Raw genomic sequence first — 16,938 nt, 5'->3', positions numbered from 1 at the left:
TCTAATAAGTATATCCAAATATTTTAAGGAATTTATGATTAATTAATATATTACTACTATATTGAAGAAGCAAAGTAGTAGTGTAACTTTTTCAAAATTATTATTTTTTCAAAATTTGGTCAAAAATCAGTAAACATAAGTTTTGACGATAATTTTGTAGTTATAATATTTATTCATAAGTTTTAAGGATATATTAAAGTATTTCATGTCCAAATATTTTTGCATATATAAATTAAAAAATATTTATAAACTGTTGATTTATATGCATTTACTGATTTAATCCTATTTAACCGAAGTTATATATATATATATATTTATTTACAATTATGGCACTATTTATTACACTGTTTTCAAGTTTATATATTACATAGATAGATTGTCCCGCGCAATACAACATGTTATCACATTATGAGAATCTCTATTCATAACTTTCTCCTTGGCCACTATAAAAATTACTATAGTGGCCAAATATATTTTTAAAATTTCAATCTTATTAAAAATATAAAAGAATTAACAACATTTAAAAAGAGATGGAAGAATCTTGAGAGGGAGAGGGTTGTCGGAGCCTCGCCAGTGGTGGTGGCCACCGCTCCCCATCGAGGTCGTTGACACCGCCTCCCCTAGAACCGAGGGATCCCAGTTGCTAGCAACGTCAAAGGAGGAGGGGTGGTCGCCCGCGAATGCTCTGTTAGTCCCCTTCCTCCTTCTGATCCTTCTCCCTATTCATTTTTTTTTGGTGCATTTTCTTAATCTAATTAATTAATTAATTTTTATATATTTATTAAATTTTAGATATTTTTTGGATATAATAATGATTTTGTAACGAAAAATTGGATGATAAGACCAAAACGAAGAAAAATATGGAACGTTAAGGACAAGGTTGAACGAAAACAAAGGGTTAGGACGAAAATGGAAAAAGCAATGTAAGGTTGAGGACCAAAAATGGCTTAAAAAAAGAAACTGGAATATAAATAGTAATTTGTAAAGTTGAAGGTCTAAATTGAGTCGGAGGTAAAATGACGGGTTAAAAAATTAATTTATCTGAAAATAACTTCCTCGCCTCCATCTTCTTTCCTAGTCTTCCCACAGGACTCTGGCCTCGCTTCAACACCGCCTCGAAACTGAGACATCTCCCTGAAGCTCAAGTTCCCTTCTGCAGAAGGAAGGTACGCTTTTGAAACCCTAGACCTCACCTCATTTCACTGACTGATTGAAGCGTCAGAACTGCAAAGGAGCTGCTTTCGGCACTTACACACGATAGGCTTATCCATGGCAGTTGAGTTTTAGTTGTTAGGTGATTTGAGTGCTGCTGTTGGAGTTCAATGGGAAAAGGGAAACCTAGGGCTGTGGAGAAAGGCGTGTTGAGGCAAAACCTCGGAGCATTATCGTCTTCCGGTGTAAATATACCATCTGGGCCTGTCTATTACCCTACAGAAGAGGATTTCAAGGACCCTTTAGAATTCATATGCAAGATCAGACCCGAAGCCGAGCCTTATGGTATTTGCCGAATCGTCCCGCCGAGCAGCTGGAAACCTCCCTTTGTGTTGGACCTGAATTCGTTCACGTTCCCCACGAAATCGCAGGCCATTCATCAGCTGCAGGCTCGTCCTGCTTCTTGTGATTCGAAGACTTTCGAGTTGGAATACAATAGTTTTCTAGAGGAACATTGCGGTAAGAAGGTTAGGAAAAGGGTGGTTTTTGAAGGCGAGGACTTGGACCTCTGCAAGTTGTTTAATGCGGTGAAGCGATACGGAGGATTCGATAAGGTGGTAAAGAAGAAGAAATGGGGGGAGGTTTTCCGTATTCTAAGGCCCAATGTAAAAGCTTCGGAGTGTGCAAAGCATGTGTTGTCTCAGTTGTACCGTGAGCATTTGTATGACTATGAGACTTATAATAACCGACTACATAAAGGTAAGGGTAAGAGCTGTAAGAAGAGGTATCTAGGAGAACGGAAGAGTGAAAACCAGAGAGAGTCGTGTGGTTCGAAAAAGAGGCGGAGGAATAATGCTGGTGAGAAAGTTAGGGTTTGTGAGGCAGAGGAGGAGGAGGATGAGGGGGTCGGTCAAATTTGTGAACAATGTAAGAGTGGATTGCATGGGGACGTGATGCTCTTGTGTGACAGATGTAATAAAGGTTGGCACATTTATTGTCTTTCACCTCCACTGAAGCAAGTTCCACCTGGGAACTGGTATTGCTTTGGTTGCTTAAACTCTAACAAGGATAGCTTCGGTTTCATTCCTGGAAAGCAATTATCATTGGAAGCCTTCAGGCGTGTGGCTGATCGGGCCAAGAAAAAGTGGTTTGGGTCTGGACCCATTTCTAGGGTACAAGTAGAGAAAAAGTTTTGGCAAATTGTAGAGGGATCAGTTGGAGCGGTTGAGGTAATGTATGGGAGTGATGTGGATACTTCAGTGTATGGGAGTGGTTTTCCGCGTACTTTTGACCAGAGACCTGAGTCGATTGAGCCTACTGTATGGGATGAATATTGCTCCAGTCCTTGGAATCTTAATAACTTGCCTAAGTTGGAAGGGTCAATGCTTCGAAAGGTTCATCACAATATTGCTGGTGTTATGGTCCCTTGGCTGTATGTAGGCATGCTGTTCTCAGCCTTTTGCTGGCATTATGAAGATCACTGTTTCTATTCAATGAACTATCTTCACTGGTATGTATTTCATCTCACCAGTATAGTTACTATTCTTTTTTCTTTTTGTTTTTCTTCTTTGTCATGGTATGTATATCCACTGGTATATGAAATTGCCAACTAATAGGTTGGTTGAAGAATATTCTCAATTGGAGTCAAGCCAATTAGATTGTTAGGGTGGATAATCGCAGAAGGTTGGATAGTGACGTCTTTATTGCACTGACAGCATTTTAGGTCATATAATGATGAAAGTGAAGGAAACAACTACCTATATATGCCACTCATTAATTTCTCCCTACTAAAAGAAACTCCATCCAATTTTTTTGGGACTTGAACAAAAGATATTTGACAGTGAAACTCCTCTTTTTTGTGGAGGTAGAAAAAGGCCTATGATGTGTCTTCACATTATGTATTATGTCTGTGCTGTTTGATTTTCTGCTATGGGAGTGAGAGGGACAGGAATGAGGAATAGTTTTCAAAATGAAGACAAGGTTGTTTCTGTCTCTGTAAGTTTGCTGAAAATGCTGAAGGTGCTATTTGGACACCATCATAATAGAGCTTCAAGAATTTTACTGGAGTAGTCTTTGGGATTGTCCCAACTTCAGTATCCTTGAAGTGGATTTTGGTAGTAGAGAATGTAGGTACCTTTATTTGGCAATATAAAATATATTATATGGCAGCTTTCTCGGACATTGACTACAGAAATCGTCCTCTAGGAAGAAATTCTTTTGGACAGTGTTTTCTTACAACTCTTAGCGATCAGCACTTATGAGTAATTGATATAGTACACTGTTTTCGTTTCTAGTGTTTTGGGATCTTGTGCTTCACTTAATTTATGGGCATTTTCGTTTTTTTTTGCCTAGTATCTCATTAAGATTCTATAATGTTGGAATGAAATATTACCACGTATCAAATGGTCCGATTGCAAAAGGTTTTGTCGGGTGGCCAACTCTGAAATCTAACCATGCACCTTTTGTGTAGATGTTTTATTTGCATGTAATTTAATGTGCTTATGTTGGGCAAAAGACAAAGGTGCTTATCTTGCTTCTCAGAATTCTGCTTATGTTTTTTGTCTTCCTCTGCTTTAAGCAGTATTTTCTTTCCTGAAAACAAAATCATAGAAGAGCCAATAGTAGCTTGTAAGTGAAACGTCATCCAGATATGATTCGGGCTTGATTCATTTTACTTTGACTTGATTTACAGGGGAGAACCAAAATGCTGGTATAGTGTTCCTGGTAGTGCATGCAATGCCTTTGAGAAGGTAACTCTTTTGAAAGCTTATGCTGTACTCCACAATATTATCATTCATCTAACAACTCTTGCTGTTGCCGTCTATTTTGGCTCTCTCAGTCTGTGGGTGTCTGTACATATGTGTGGGTGTATGTCTATGTATTATGTATGCATATAGCGTGAGTATGGCTTCTTTTGGATGTTTGAGGTAAATATATTGCTGATGTCCTCGCTCAGCTTCTGCTCTGTCTCTTGTTGCATTGTCCAGGAAGCCCCTCTCTTATTGCTTTTTAATTTACCCATTTATTTATTTAATTTCTGGACACGAATATATGCTTGTGACTGACATAATTTGCTTCTCCTGAAGGTGATGAGGAAAACCCTTCCCGATCTTTTTGATGCTCAACCTGATCTCCTCTTTCAGCTTGTTACAATGTTAAATCCATCTGTGTTACAAGCAAATGGGGTTCCAGTTTACAATGTCGTTCAGGTTTGATATGTCAAGATGCAAGCCTTTTCATTTTTATTCTTATATATTTAGTTCTTTTTTCTGTCATGACTACATATCATTTCATATATTTATTTTTGCAAAGTATCTTATTCTTGTTATTGTTGAGAATATAGTGTTTCTTGAACCGATTCATTATTTTTTGCTCCAGGAGCCGGGAAACTTTGTTATCACATTCCCCAGATCATTCCATGGTGGCTTTAATTTTGGTATGTCTTGTCTACCGTTGTTGATATGATATAACTAATTAATTCTTTTGCTGCTTAAATATTTATGGATTGTTGGTCTGTCAGGTTTAAACTGTGCAGAGGCTGTGAATTTTGCTCCTGCTGATTGGATTCCGCATGGGGGATTTGGGGCAGAGCTATATCGGCTTTATCGTAAACCTGCTATCTTATCTCACGAGGAGCTCCTCTACGTTGTTGCTAAGGTTGTAGGCCTGCCTTGACTTCTACTTTCCTTTGAGATTCCTCCTGCAGTTCAGTACAAATTCACTGAAGAACTACTATAGAGGAAAGTTTGCGTCATGATCTGAACAAAAGTGCAATAATTAGCATTGTTTCCTTTTTCATCCTTGTGTATCTTATCTTACAAATTTGGAGTTACTGTTGTTACATAGTAAATAGTTATAATAGTGGTTCTAATGATGAAAATTAGCTGGGAGAGAGTGTATTCCAGTGGGTGAGAATGTCATTTGGATCTTTGGAGTGCACTGGTGTTCATTAGAGTTTTATTGAACTGTACAAAACTGATTGCATCCCTCGCTAGAAGGGGAAAAAGGGTAAAAATTTTGTTTACTACTTCTTCAGGACTCTCTTAATTTCATAGAGTTGGTCACCACCTTAGATGGAACAAGAAGAAAGAATTGAAATCTTGCTAATCCATGCTCCCATGGGCCAAGTGAGAACTAACGTGGGAGACTCATATGGCCAATGGAAGGCATACACATATTATCATTTTAGTGGATTCAATGTTTAGGCTGCAATTTCTTCACAAGGATGTTGAATTGTCATAATTTAATGGCAACTGGAAGGTTCATATATATTTTTGTTCCTGCATTCATATGTTTTGTGCTTTTAGCCCCAGCTTCATTGTTTGTTGAGGTTCAACCTCTTGAGTGCTAAATTACTCTCTCATCATTGTATGTTATTAAATATTCTTATTTTTGGTGAGTTATGATACTCCCATGCAAGCTATTTTTGTTCATGTAGTAACCTCATTAAATGAGTTTCCTTTCCCTCTGGTGCCTTTCAGTATCAGGACTGCATAATTGTATCTTTTGATGATTAAAAAATAATTATTTTTAATTTTGTTCTGGTATTGTAAGAGTATCTGTGATGGCCAAATATCACCTTTCCTGAAGAAAGAGTTGCTTAGAATATATAACAAGGAGAAAACTTGGAGGGAACGGCTTTGGAAAAGTGGCATCATAAGATCATCTCCTATGTCCCCGAGGAAATATCCTGAATTTGTGGGAACAGAGGAGGTAAATTCTTTGTCTGTGTAGAACACTTCTAATTGGTTATCTGTGCTGGGACAACGTAAACGAGGTCATATTATATTGATGAATATTCAATTCTGGCTTTCTAGGATCCAACATGCAGAATATGCCAGCAATATCTTTTTCTTTCTGCTGTTGTTTGCCGATGCAGACCATCTGCTTTTGTTTGTCTTGAGGTATGTGAACTTTTTTATTATTGAAATATGCTTGCCATTTTATGTCAGTGAGAAAATTATATTCTATCTTTCTTAGGGAAAATAAAAAAAATGAAATTTTGGGTCTACTCTCAAGGGTATATAATGGAGGCTCTCTCTTTCTCTTGTTTACAAAGGATAGACGCCCTGCTTTTGAAGTAGTGTGTTTTTCTGCACTTAACTATAAATATGGTGAATCATGCAGCACTGGGATCATATCTGTGAGTGCAAAGCAAGCAGGCATCGCCTTCTATATCGTCATACATTAGCTGAGTTGACGAACTTGGTGCTCATGACCGATAAAGATGGTTATGGGGAAGGTAATAGTAGACCTGCGCTGATCCAAAATTCTTGTTCAAGTGAAATGAGTGCATTATCAAAAAAGGTACTTATTATATCTCACTGAACAACCACTTATCCTTATGTAGTTTTTCTGAAACAATTCCTAGTCAAGGTTTATAATTCTTGTAGGTGAAAGGGGATCATGCTACTTTCGCCCAACTTGCAGAGCAGTGGCTTGCACGTTGTTCCAGTATCATCCAAGATCCATTTTCTAGGGATATTTACTGTAAAGCCTTGAAGGAAGCTGAACAATTTCTTTGGGCTGGTTCTGAAATGGATCCGGTAAGTTTGAGCTCGTGAAATCTTCAAAATTCTTTTTTTATTGTTTTTGCACTTCTTTATGTTATGTAAGTTACATAGCTCTGTTTTTTGCAATTTCCTGCAGGTCCGGGACTTGCAAAAGAGATTGTCTGAAGCTAAGAAGTGGGCCGAAGGTGTACGAAGTTGTCTTCGCAGGATTGTAAACTGGTCAAATGATCTCAAAAATGATTTAGAAAAAATTGACCTTGAAATGGTTGATAAATTGTTGACTGTCAGTCCCGCACCTTGCAATGAGCCTGGACATCTTAAATTGAAGGTTCTGCAGAAGCTTGCCAGTCTTTATCTTGCATTGGTATTTTCTGTACTCAGTTAAGTGTCTTATTATTGTTAAATATTCTACAGGATTATGCAGACAAGGCAAGGAAGTTGGTTGAGGAAATCAAGTCTGCCCTTTCATCTTGTTCAGAGGTTTCAGACTCTTATTCTCTAAGATATAATAAGCATAAAATTGTGCTTGAATAGAGTGGTTACGCTAAGAAATCCTAGTTATGTGGAGGTCGGTGTTAGTTATTATGTGCTTACTCACACTCTTATGTAAAAGCTTTCGATGTTTTCCTTGTAGATCTCCGAGTTGGAAGCTGTTTGGTCGAGAAGCTGCCATTTTCCAATACATGTTAAGGAGAGTGAGGAAATAAAAGAGAGAGTTTCTTCAGCGAAGGTAGAGCTGTGTTAATTGTAAATATAGAGGTTCTGATCATTGGTTAAAATTCAAATTGGACTTTAAAGGTGCTCTGTTGTCCCAACAACCACATGTTTCAGTCACTTACCTTTTGATGCTTTACTCTATGCAGGTTTGGATCGAAAGTGTAAGAATATGCACCTTGGAGAGACGTCCTGATGCAGTCGAGATTGATGATCTGTGCAAGTTGAAGTTACAGGTGATTAATTTTTTTTGCCTGTAGTTTTTGAATAATGTCTGCGACTTTCTGTGAGTCTTAATAAACTAATTTTGGGATAGATATCTGAGCTTCAAGTATCACTCCCGGAGGCAGAGAATCTTGTGGACCTAGTAACACAAGCAGAATCTTGTCGTGCTAGATGCGTGGAACTTTTAAAAGGTCCCATGGCGTTGAAGGTTAGCTTTGTGTATTTTGATTTTTCCTTTCAATTGTTTCCGGGTGGACAATTTGCTTCAACTCCTTAATACTGCGAACTGTTCCTATTACAGGATGTTGAGATTGTTGTTCAGGAAATGGATAGGTTCCCTGTTATTATCCCAGAGTTACAGCTTCTGAGGCAATACCATGCAGATACTGTTTCTTTAATCTCTCGCTTTAAAAACATTCGGGATAATGTTCATGAACGGGTTGATCAGGATTCTGTGGTTGATGAATTGAGAAGCATCTTAAGTGAAGGAGCATCTCTGAAGGTTCAAGGTGCGGTTATTTTTCTGATGATAGCCTCCTTTTTTCTTTTTTTCTGTGTATATTATTTTTGGAACAGCAGGCTATTTTGGTTGTTAGGTTTCCCTATGTTACTCCTTCTCCATTTAGATATTTATATCTAGACATATATAGAACATACATACATACATACATATATATATATATGGTTAATAACAAAAAAAAACACAAACTTTTCACATTTTTAACAATTCTAGCACGAACTTTTTTCCTTAACCTAAAAATGCACAAACTTTCGATTCGATATTTTTAGACCTTAAATCTCAATTAAGATTAAGGACAAGAAAAGAAAGAATAGGTCTTATTTTTCTTACATCTTATTTGTACATCTTAGGAAGATTTGATTCCCTTGATAATTCCAAACGAGTCACTGCCTATTTTGCTTGTGGTTAGCCTTTTCCGATTCTACTAGAAAAATCATATCCTCTAGGAACTTGTTAGAAGTGAATTTATTGGATTCTTTCATCAGCGGTGTTGGGTCCAAATCCGTTTTTGACTCTGCGCCAGTGATTCCACTATTATTAGTGAACAACAGTGGAATAATTCCTTCATAGATATTGGGGACATAAATTACATGGATATGGTAAGTCTTGCTTGGGCTGCGCTAATGGTAGTCTTTACATTTTCCTTTCACTGGTAGTATGGGGAAGAAGTGGACTCTAGAGTCAAATTTTTCGTTAATTTGGACGGAATCGAGGCCAAAGAGGGCGCCGACGACCCCAATCGGGGGGGGGGGGGGGGGAGGGCGCCGGTAACCCCAATCGGGGATGGTGGCCGGGATCGAGGCCCCTTATCGCCGGAACCGGGAGAATCCTGGTCGTCGGTGCCCTCTTTGGCCTTGATTCCGTCCAAATTAATAGAAAATTTGACTCCGTGCTAGAATTGTTATCAAATCGAAAGTTTTTACATTTTTAGGTTAAGGAAAAAAGTGCGTGCTAGAATTGTTAAAATGTGAGAAGTTTGTGCTTTTTTTGGTTATTAACATATATATATATATATATATATATATGTAAAATAAGGCTGGTTTCAACCAGCCTCTATATATATATATTTGCTGACGCGGCAACACTTCTACCCTTTTTCTCTCCTCTCTCCCTTTCATTCTTTGAGAAAAATATTCATGTAAAGTGTAATGTCTATGTGAACTGTAAAAAGCATAGCAATACTTGATATTTCGGAACAGGTTAATTGCTACATGAAACTCGCTGATGTACCATCATAAATTTATAAGATATCCATTGAGTATATCTTTATATATTCAGAAAATTCATTTTCCAACAGAAGACGATATCATTTTGTGCAATTCAGGAGCATCTTTTCGGTGTTTGTACATTTTGCCTGACGTTTTCTTAATTTTTAACAGTTGAGGAATTACCTGCTGTTGAGCTTGAGTTGAAGAAGGCTTGCTGCAGGGCAGAGGCTCTGAAGGTTACTAAAAAGAGCCTTATTTTCTAGTTAATAGTGCATCCTTTTTCTCTCTTAGAAATATTTGAGATTGTGTTACGATGAAAATTTTTGACGCTCCAGTTTTAATCTGTGATACAGGCATGCAGCAATAAAGTGTCACTGGACTTCCTTCAACACATAATAGTAGAGGCTACTATGCAAGTGCCCTTTCGTAAAGCTGAGAACTTCTGTAATATTTCGCTCTATTTTTTTCATTGCTAACTTTTGGTGGCATCACTTTCCATGATTTTTCATGCAGACTGCAGATTGAGGGGGAAGATTTATTTGTGCACATTGCCAGCATTGTTAATGCTGCTAACCTTTGGGAAGAAAGTGCCGCACGGATTCTAGCGAGTGAGGCTCCAATGTTCCAATTTGAGGATATTATGAGGTTCTGATTGTCTGTCCCTCTTCCTCTACAGCTGTCCCCTCTCCCTCTACAACCACCCCCCCAAAACCCGCCGATATTGGATTTATTAATCCTTGAGTTCTGCTGCTGCAGGTATTCAGAGCGTATAGATGCAATTTTACCTTCTCTTGGAGTTGTTATGGATGCAATAACAACAGCAAAATCCTGGTTGAAGAGTTCTAAGCCATTTTTGGACTATGCCCACTCTGCCATGCGCTTCTCAGGTTCTGCGCTGAAAGTTGGTGCCTTGAAGGTTCTCATGCCTCTCCTATGCGGATTTAGTTATTGAACTAAGCGTCACTCGGCTCTTCCAGAAGTAATGAGGGAATGTGACAATTTATGTTGTTGAATTTTATAGGAACTTGCTGCACAGTCAGAGCTTCTTAAGATTTACTTAGAAGAACGTAGGACGCTCGAAACAATTGTGAAGAAACTTGAAGAATGGGAGATTGAAGCTGGTTCTTTGCTGAGGAGTATGGAGTGCCTGTTTGATATGAATGATATTGACCTTGCAGTAACTGAAGTGCTCTTATGTAAAATGGAAGGTCTCCTGAGCTCAGCAGATGCTGTTATAAGAGACGGGCTGTCTCTTGGTTTTGATTTTCCTGAAATTCCTACGCTCCAAAATGCACAGTTAAAGTTGCAATGGTGCCATAAGGTCCTGTCTTTGGGCTCTAGATGCCCGTCAGTTCAGGTGATTAAGATCCCTTCTAGTAATTCTTATAGCCTTTTCCCTATGCCTTTAAGATTGTGAAATCACTTTGTAGTCTTATTTAAGTAGAAAGCAAATTCTGTGGTTTTCATGCGCTGTTTTACAGAAAGGAAGTGTAATATGCTTCGCTTAAAAAAACTACTCAGTTAATGCTGTAATGTTTATTATCCATTGTTAATTTGACCCTTAATTTGCAAATTCTTCTTATTTCGTCTCCTTTTTTGTTATTTCCAAACCTTTTCAGAAACTGTCCTGATTCCTTTTCTTCTCTCAGTGCATGGGGTAAAGATTGATCGAATTTAGTAAGAGGAAGGAAGTTGAGTAGTAGATGATTCAGCTTTTTATGTTTTCAAATGTTTTTGTTTTTATGTGTTGTATTGTGCCCTCTATCCAAGAGTTAGTGTGTGCAACTTTGACTGCTGCAAATTTACAGTAGGAGAGTCTGGCAATATTCGAAATGATAGAGCTTTATAATCTGGATGTTGTCTAGTTTCTTGAAAATCATTTTATTCTTCACTTCTTTTAGCTTTCTTCGTAGCTTTTAAGAAAAGAATTCTGAGTCTGCTCCTTTCTGCTGGATATTGTGGCCCTCTCAATTGTTCGATGCTTAGGAGGTCAAGACATTGATGGAGTTTGCTGAGCGGATCCCAGTTACTCGTGCTCCTGGTACTTTATGTAGTGCATTGATTGATGGGATGGGGTGGGTTAAGAGAGCAGTGGAAGTAATTCATGCACCGTCAACTTATAGAAGCTGCAGTTTAGGAGATGCTGAAGAAATTATTTCTGAATGTCAGGTATTTATTCCTAGACGTACTAATGTATTCCCCCCAATCCAGGAAATTCACCTTCATTAATTCATATTATCCTTGACCAACTGATAAAGTCTTTTCTTTTCTGATATGCAGAGGATCTGTATTTCCTTCCCCGTTATGGTTTGTCAACTTACAAATGCTATTCAGAATCATAGGCGAGTCTTGTTTGTGTTGTCTCCCATTTCTTTTGTTCTATATCTCTTACACAAACAATGACTTTGTTTCATGATTCTTAACATGAAATACTGTACATGAAATATAGGTTGTGGCAAGAGCAAGTGCATCAATTTTTCAGTAAAACAACTGGTGAACGCACGTGCTCTCAATTGTTACAGCTTAAGGTATGTGGTTCCAGGTCTTGCATATCTTATACTTTCATCGATGTGTATGGAATATAATGGTGTTATATTTACTCCGCTAGTACTCGACCTTCGTGCTAATTGGTGTGCTCTCTTTCAGGACAGAGCGAAGGATGCTGCTTTTAATTGTTTAGAGCTTGAGATAGTTCTATCAGAGATTGAAAAGGTGGAGAAGTGGAAGAGCCATTTCAGGGATACAGTTGGGTGTTTATTTGGTGATCTGTGTTCCTTTATCGAGGTTATAGACAAGGTGCGTAATTCCCCCATGTTTTTATTTTTGTACATAAACATTGACTTGCATTCCCTCTCCCTTTTCATTTTCCAGTTTTTAATGATATTCTCATTTTTCTTTTTCTTGATGTTGGCAGGTCAAAATTACCCTAGATAGATCCTTGCACATATTTGATAAGTCAAAAGGTTGCCAAATGCAAAATCTATGCATGAGCTGCTCCAATGCTTTTGTAGATTCCGCATCTCTAGCATGTGCTACATGCAAGGACTGGTAAGGTATTTTATTTGTGGTGAATATTTCATGGGTTTTTTTCTTGATTTGCAAACATGTTATCCTTGTTCTGATCCATATGAACTTCTCTGATTAGATTGATGTATAGTGGTTCTCATTTCTGTATTAGAGATTAATCATCTTCGCAGTCTGCACGCTTATTTTTCTGCTGGGTCAGCTCTTATGGTCTTATATCTTGTGGACAGCTATCATCTGCAGTGCCTACAACCTGCCCTTGGCAATAAAAAACAACTTGAAGTGTTTTTGTGTCGTTTTTGCCAATTCTCAAATGGTGATCTGATATCTCCAACTGACGAGGGTCAACCGGTGAGATTGCATATATTAATTTTGATCATTAAGAAGCTTGTGCAATTTTTTAACCCTTTTATTTGTTTATTCAGCAAGATGAAGTGATGCGTCTCGAATTAAATCTTCTGGATGAACTTTTGTATCAGGCTGAGGATCTGTGCGTATGGTAATAAGCCTGCCACTGTTTATTCATGAGCAATTCTTTCTCATCCTTACTCAATATTGCTTGGAAATTGGGCAAAAAATCAACTTGTGCAATTTAATCTTCAATTTAGCTGTATCTTGCTGGACAGCAAAGTTGATTGGTGTAATGCTTTATACAAAAAGTAACATTAAACAAAAGATTACACTTTATAAGTTAACAAGTCATAATTGAATAACCTGGATTTTGTAATGCCACGGTGAAAGTTGTGTCATTTGTTTTGACAGGATTAATGAAAGAGGCCCGTTACAGGAACTTCTTGAACGTGCTCGTTCATGTAAGGCAGGCTTAATTCAGATATTGGATTTCGTGTGGGCTTATATAGGTGAAGACCTCAATATTATCTCTGAAAAGCTTACCACGGCTCTAAAGGTACCTGCTATAATAGCCTTCTACTATTTGAGCCCCATGTATCTATTCTGGAGGAGGGATAATAAACTTAAATGTTAAGCTTAAGAACTCCAAGGCAAATTTTTTCTGATCTATAGTCTTGCAATGCACAGGCTGTGACAGTGGCTCGTGTACTTGATCGAGACAGCAACCGCAGGCTTGAGCTAGCATTGGCAAGTTATTCATGGAGAGTTAGAGCCCGCAATTTATGTGAAGGATCATATAAGCCCAGTATCCAACAGATTCGACTATTGTTGAAAGAGGTGCTGACACCTTCTCTTTCTGGTGCCATTTCTTGCCTAGGTTTCCATTTTCCCCAAAAATAGGCTTGAAATCCCACTATAATTTATTACTTTCTTTTGACGGGAATATCAATACTGACACAGTTGTATTCTTCCCAGTCTAACTCATCATTGAGATATGACATCTATGGCATTGTAGATAGGTGTATTAAAAGAAAATGGATATTTCAAAGGAATTAACTGGTTTTCTTAATTGGTCACATTAATCATCTCACTGTTTGATTTGTTCGATCCTTCCAAGGTTTGGTCTCTTTTAGTAATGCCAAAGTGAGTGCTAAGTCGTTCTGATAAATAAATCTGGCAGGGAATGGCGATCAATATGCCTTCTGAGGATAACTTCAGGAGAAAGCTTGTTGAGTTGGAGTATATTGGCCAGAAGTGGGTGAATGTTGCCAGCAAGGTCAGAGTTTTGGAAAATCAGATCTAAGAAAACTAGAATGTCTAGCCAGTATTGGTATGTAATTCCAATCTCTTCTTGTATAGGTTGTGAGAGATGATGGAGCTCTGGGCTTGGACAAAGTTTTTAAGCTGATCTGGGAGGGTGAAAATTTGCCCGTATGCGTCAAGAAGGAACTGAAGGTACAGTAGCCCATCTTTTAGGTTGGATCGATTGCAATTCACAACAATTGATTTACCAAGTTTGTGATTGCTCTGTCTAAAAGGTATATTGTAGATCGTGTTTGAGAAAGCAGGTGGCACTATGTAATCACTAAACAATTCTTCATGCCTGCAGAGGTTAAGATCTCGGAGCAAACTTTACTGCATATGCCGAAAGCCGTACAGGAGAAACAACCAGCGAGTTTGGATAACCTGTGATCACTGTGATGAACTGTACCATATCGATTGCGTTAAGTTGAACTCAGTTCCCAAGTTCTACATCTGCCCTGCCTGTAAGCCTCCCGTGGGGGAATGGGAGTTCTCTGCAGAGAAGTCCTCACATCATGAAATGTAAGTGAAAGATGACTTGATGCCCTTTTCATCTGTAAATGCTGAAATTTGTCCGTCATGGCTTGTTCAATTTCTTCAAATTCAAGCTACTCAAAAGGCCACGGTAAATAGAAATCTTATCTGATCTTTGCCACGAGGTAGTATTTCTTCAATGTTAGGAGAGCAGGGATCAATTATCATATGATGCTATTTTCTCATATTTCTTTTACAAACTTCGCCAGGGCAGGTACTTGAATCTTGTTCTTGCCTTTGTTCCTGCCTCGTTATTCCGTGTCCCACACCACTGATATCGTGGAACTTTAATTAGCTGCACTCATAGCTGTCACTTAATTGTGCTCTTTGTACTTGCAGTAATGGACTTGAAGAGCCAAAGACTCCCTCCCCGAAGCACAGATTGTTGAAGAAGGCGGCGAAACAAGCCGAGTCCAGCATAGAGATGAAGTTATCAGTGGCAGCTGGGAGTCAGAAGAGAATCTCATCTTTCCAAGGGATCGATCAGTTATGGTGGCGGAACCGGAAGCCTTTCAGGAGATCAGCGAAGAAACGGGCTAACTTGGACTGCCTATCCCCCTTTCTCCGCTCGTAGCTATAGGATGACATTAGATTAGGGTTTTTTTTCGGTTCATTGGGTGATCAATTCGATTCATTGGATTGATTCTTAGGGTTAGTTTTCAATCATGTGTTCTCAACTCAAAAAAATAATGATGTGGCGCTGTTCCATTTTACTCGTATGATTGTATCCCTTTGGACTAAACGAACTACACAGGCGTATCAGATCTCATGGAATCTATATATTATATTAAATATAAGGAAAAAGACAAAAACTTCCCTTGGGGTTTGTGATCGGAACAAATCGCACCATGTTCTTTTGTTTGGGACAATTAGTCCCCTGTGTTTTGCTCCGTTGGACATAAGAGGTTACGACGTTAATTTTTTTTTGATTTTAAGTTCTCAATCTTTAGCATTTTAATCATTTTTTTGTCCTCAATCTTTTTAAATTAAAATAAAACAAAATGAAAAGTTGAGGATATGAATAATAAAAGAAAAAGAATTATGATCAAAATGATTAAAAGGGTAAAGATTGATGATTGAAAATAAAAAAAAAATTAATGCCGTAATTCTCTATATCTAACAGAACAAATCACAGGGGGCTAATTGTCTCAAACAAAAGAACATGGTGCGATTTGTTCTGAACCTAAATCACAAGAGGTTTTTTTTTTGTCTTTTTTCCTTAAATATATCAAGCTATAGATATATAGCTATAGATATATATAGTACAATAAAGATAGAGAAAAATATTGCAATGGTCATAAAAGTTTGTTATTTTTTTAGTTTGAGTCTTGTAAGTATGACCGTAAAAAACAGTCCTAAAACGTTTAGAAAAGTGATAGATTTAGTCAATTCCGTAATCGACCGTTAACGGTCACTCACGTGGATATAGCACCGTTAAGAACAATTCCAGTTGATAATCAATCGATACACGTGAATTAATTATCGCATTTCACGTCAATAATTCTTAAAGATTTATAATTTTTTTTTAAAAATAGAATAAAATTAACTAAAATCAAATATAAATTAGAAAAATGAAAAAAGTAAAAAGGAGGTCAACTTTTTTCAATATGAGCAAACGATCAAGAAGTACAAGTGTGGAGAATTGAATCGAAGAGATGCCCTAACCCCAATTACAAGAGCTCTCACTCTCACAAAATCTCTCCAATAGGTCTTAGATAATTTTTGGAGGGATTAGGGTTTTGTTACATATATTTTGCGGTGGAATTTTTGTTACGTATATTAAATCGAGCATATGACGTCCAAACTGGAGAGAGATAAGTTGGGCCCACAAAACAAGACTTCGGCTGAAATATACGAAACTCTACTGATTCAACACAGCCCACATGGACGCTGCCTGGGCCATGTCTTCTCAGATAAGAAAACCATCAATTTGCTGGTTCTTCTCACGCCCAACTCCAGCAAAAGAAACCCTAAGAAATTTGATCTAGTGGTTAATGTGCACTTAAATTTGCACCGAGACTCGGGTTCGAATCCCCTTGGGGCCACCGGAGCGCCGTTGGCTTAATTACCCGCTCCGTGCGCCGCCGGGGGTTCATGGAGCCTCGGGAATTAGTCGGGCGAAGCCCGGATACCCCGGGTTAGCAAAAAAAAAAAAAAAAACTCCAGCAAAAGAATATTAGCTTGCTGCCACATGTCGCATGTCTTTCATGCTCATTGACTTCATTCATGAGTTTGTGATTTCTTCAAAAAATTCATGCTCTCGATCTTCTGTCAATTTCCGATAAGTCCTCACGACCTCGAGCGTCCCATAAATATTGGAAATACGAGACACAATCAACATTTTGATACGTCTACCATTAGACATGAATGTGAATACTTTAACCTTTTACTTTTC

General features: G+C 38.0%; 1 protein-coding gene across 1 annotated transcript; it reads left to right on the top strand.

Annotated features, from left to right (window-relative positions):
* The first annotated feature begins 1,079 nt into the window (after window positions 1–1,079).
* Window positions 1,080–15,376, top strand: LOC116195915 (lysine-specific demethylase 5B). The gene is made up of 33 exons (XM_031525345.1): window positions 1,080–2,662; window positions 3,845–3,902; window positions 4,239–4,361; window positions 4,531–4,588; window positions 4,673–4,809; window positions 5,707–5,865; window positions 5,970–6,056; window positions 6,280–6,459; window positions 6,546–6,698; window positions 6,802–6,993; window positions 7,080–7,145; window positions 7,300–7,395; window positions 7,529–7,615; window positions 7,696–7,812; window positions 7,906–8,113; window positions 9,504–9,568; window positions 9,686–9,744; window positions 9,846–9,977; window positions 10,089–10,248; window positions 10,354–10,689; window positions 11,319–11,501; window positions 11,613–11,674; window positions 11,782–11,860; window positions 11,979–12,128; window positions 12,247–12,380; window positions 12,587–12,707; window positions 12,782–12,855; window positions 13,119–13,263; window positions 13,395–13,544; window positions 13,888–13,983; window positions 14,067–14,162; window positions 14,317–14,531; window positions 14,883–15,376. The coding sequence occupies exons 1-33, from the start codon at window positions 1,323–1,325 to the stop codon at window positions 15,115–15,117; spliced, it is 5,553 nt and encodes a 1,850-aa protein (XP_031381205.1). The 5' UTR covers window positions 1,080–1,322; the 3' UTR covers window positions 15,118–15,376.
* Window positions 15,377–16,938: the final 1,562 nt, after the last annotated feature.

This window comes from Punica granatum, chromosome 1, assembly GCF_007655135.1.
Source record: "Punica granatum isolate Tunisia-2019 chromosome 1, ASM765513v2, whole genome shotgun sequence".
Taxonomy (NCBI): domain Eukaryota; kingdom Viridiplantae; phylum Streptophyta; class Magnoliopsida; order Myrtales; family Lythraceae; genus Punica; species Punica granatum.
Note: the sequence above shows the minus strand (reverse complement) of the source record. Positions and strands in the feature narration are given on the sequence as shown.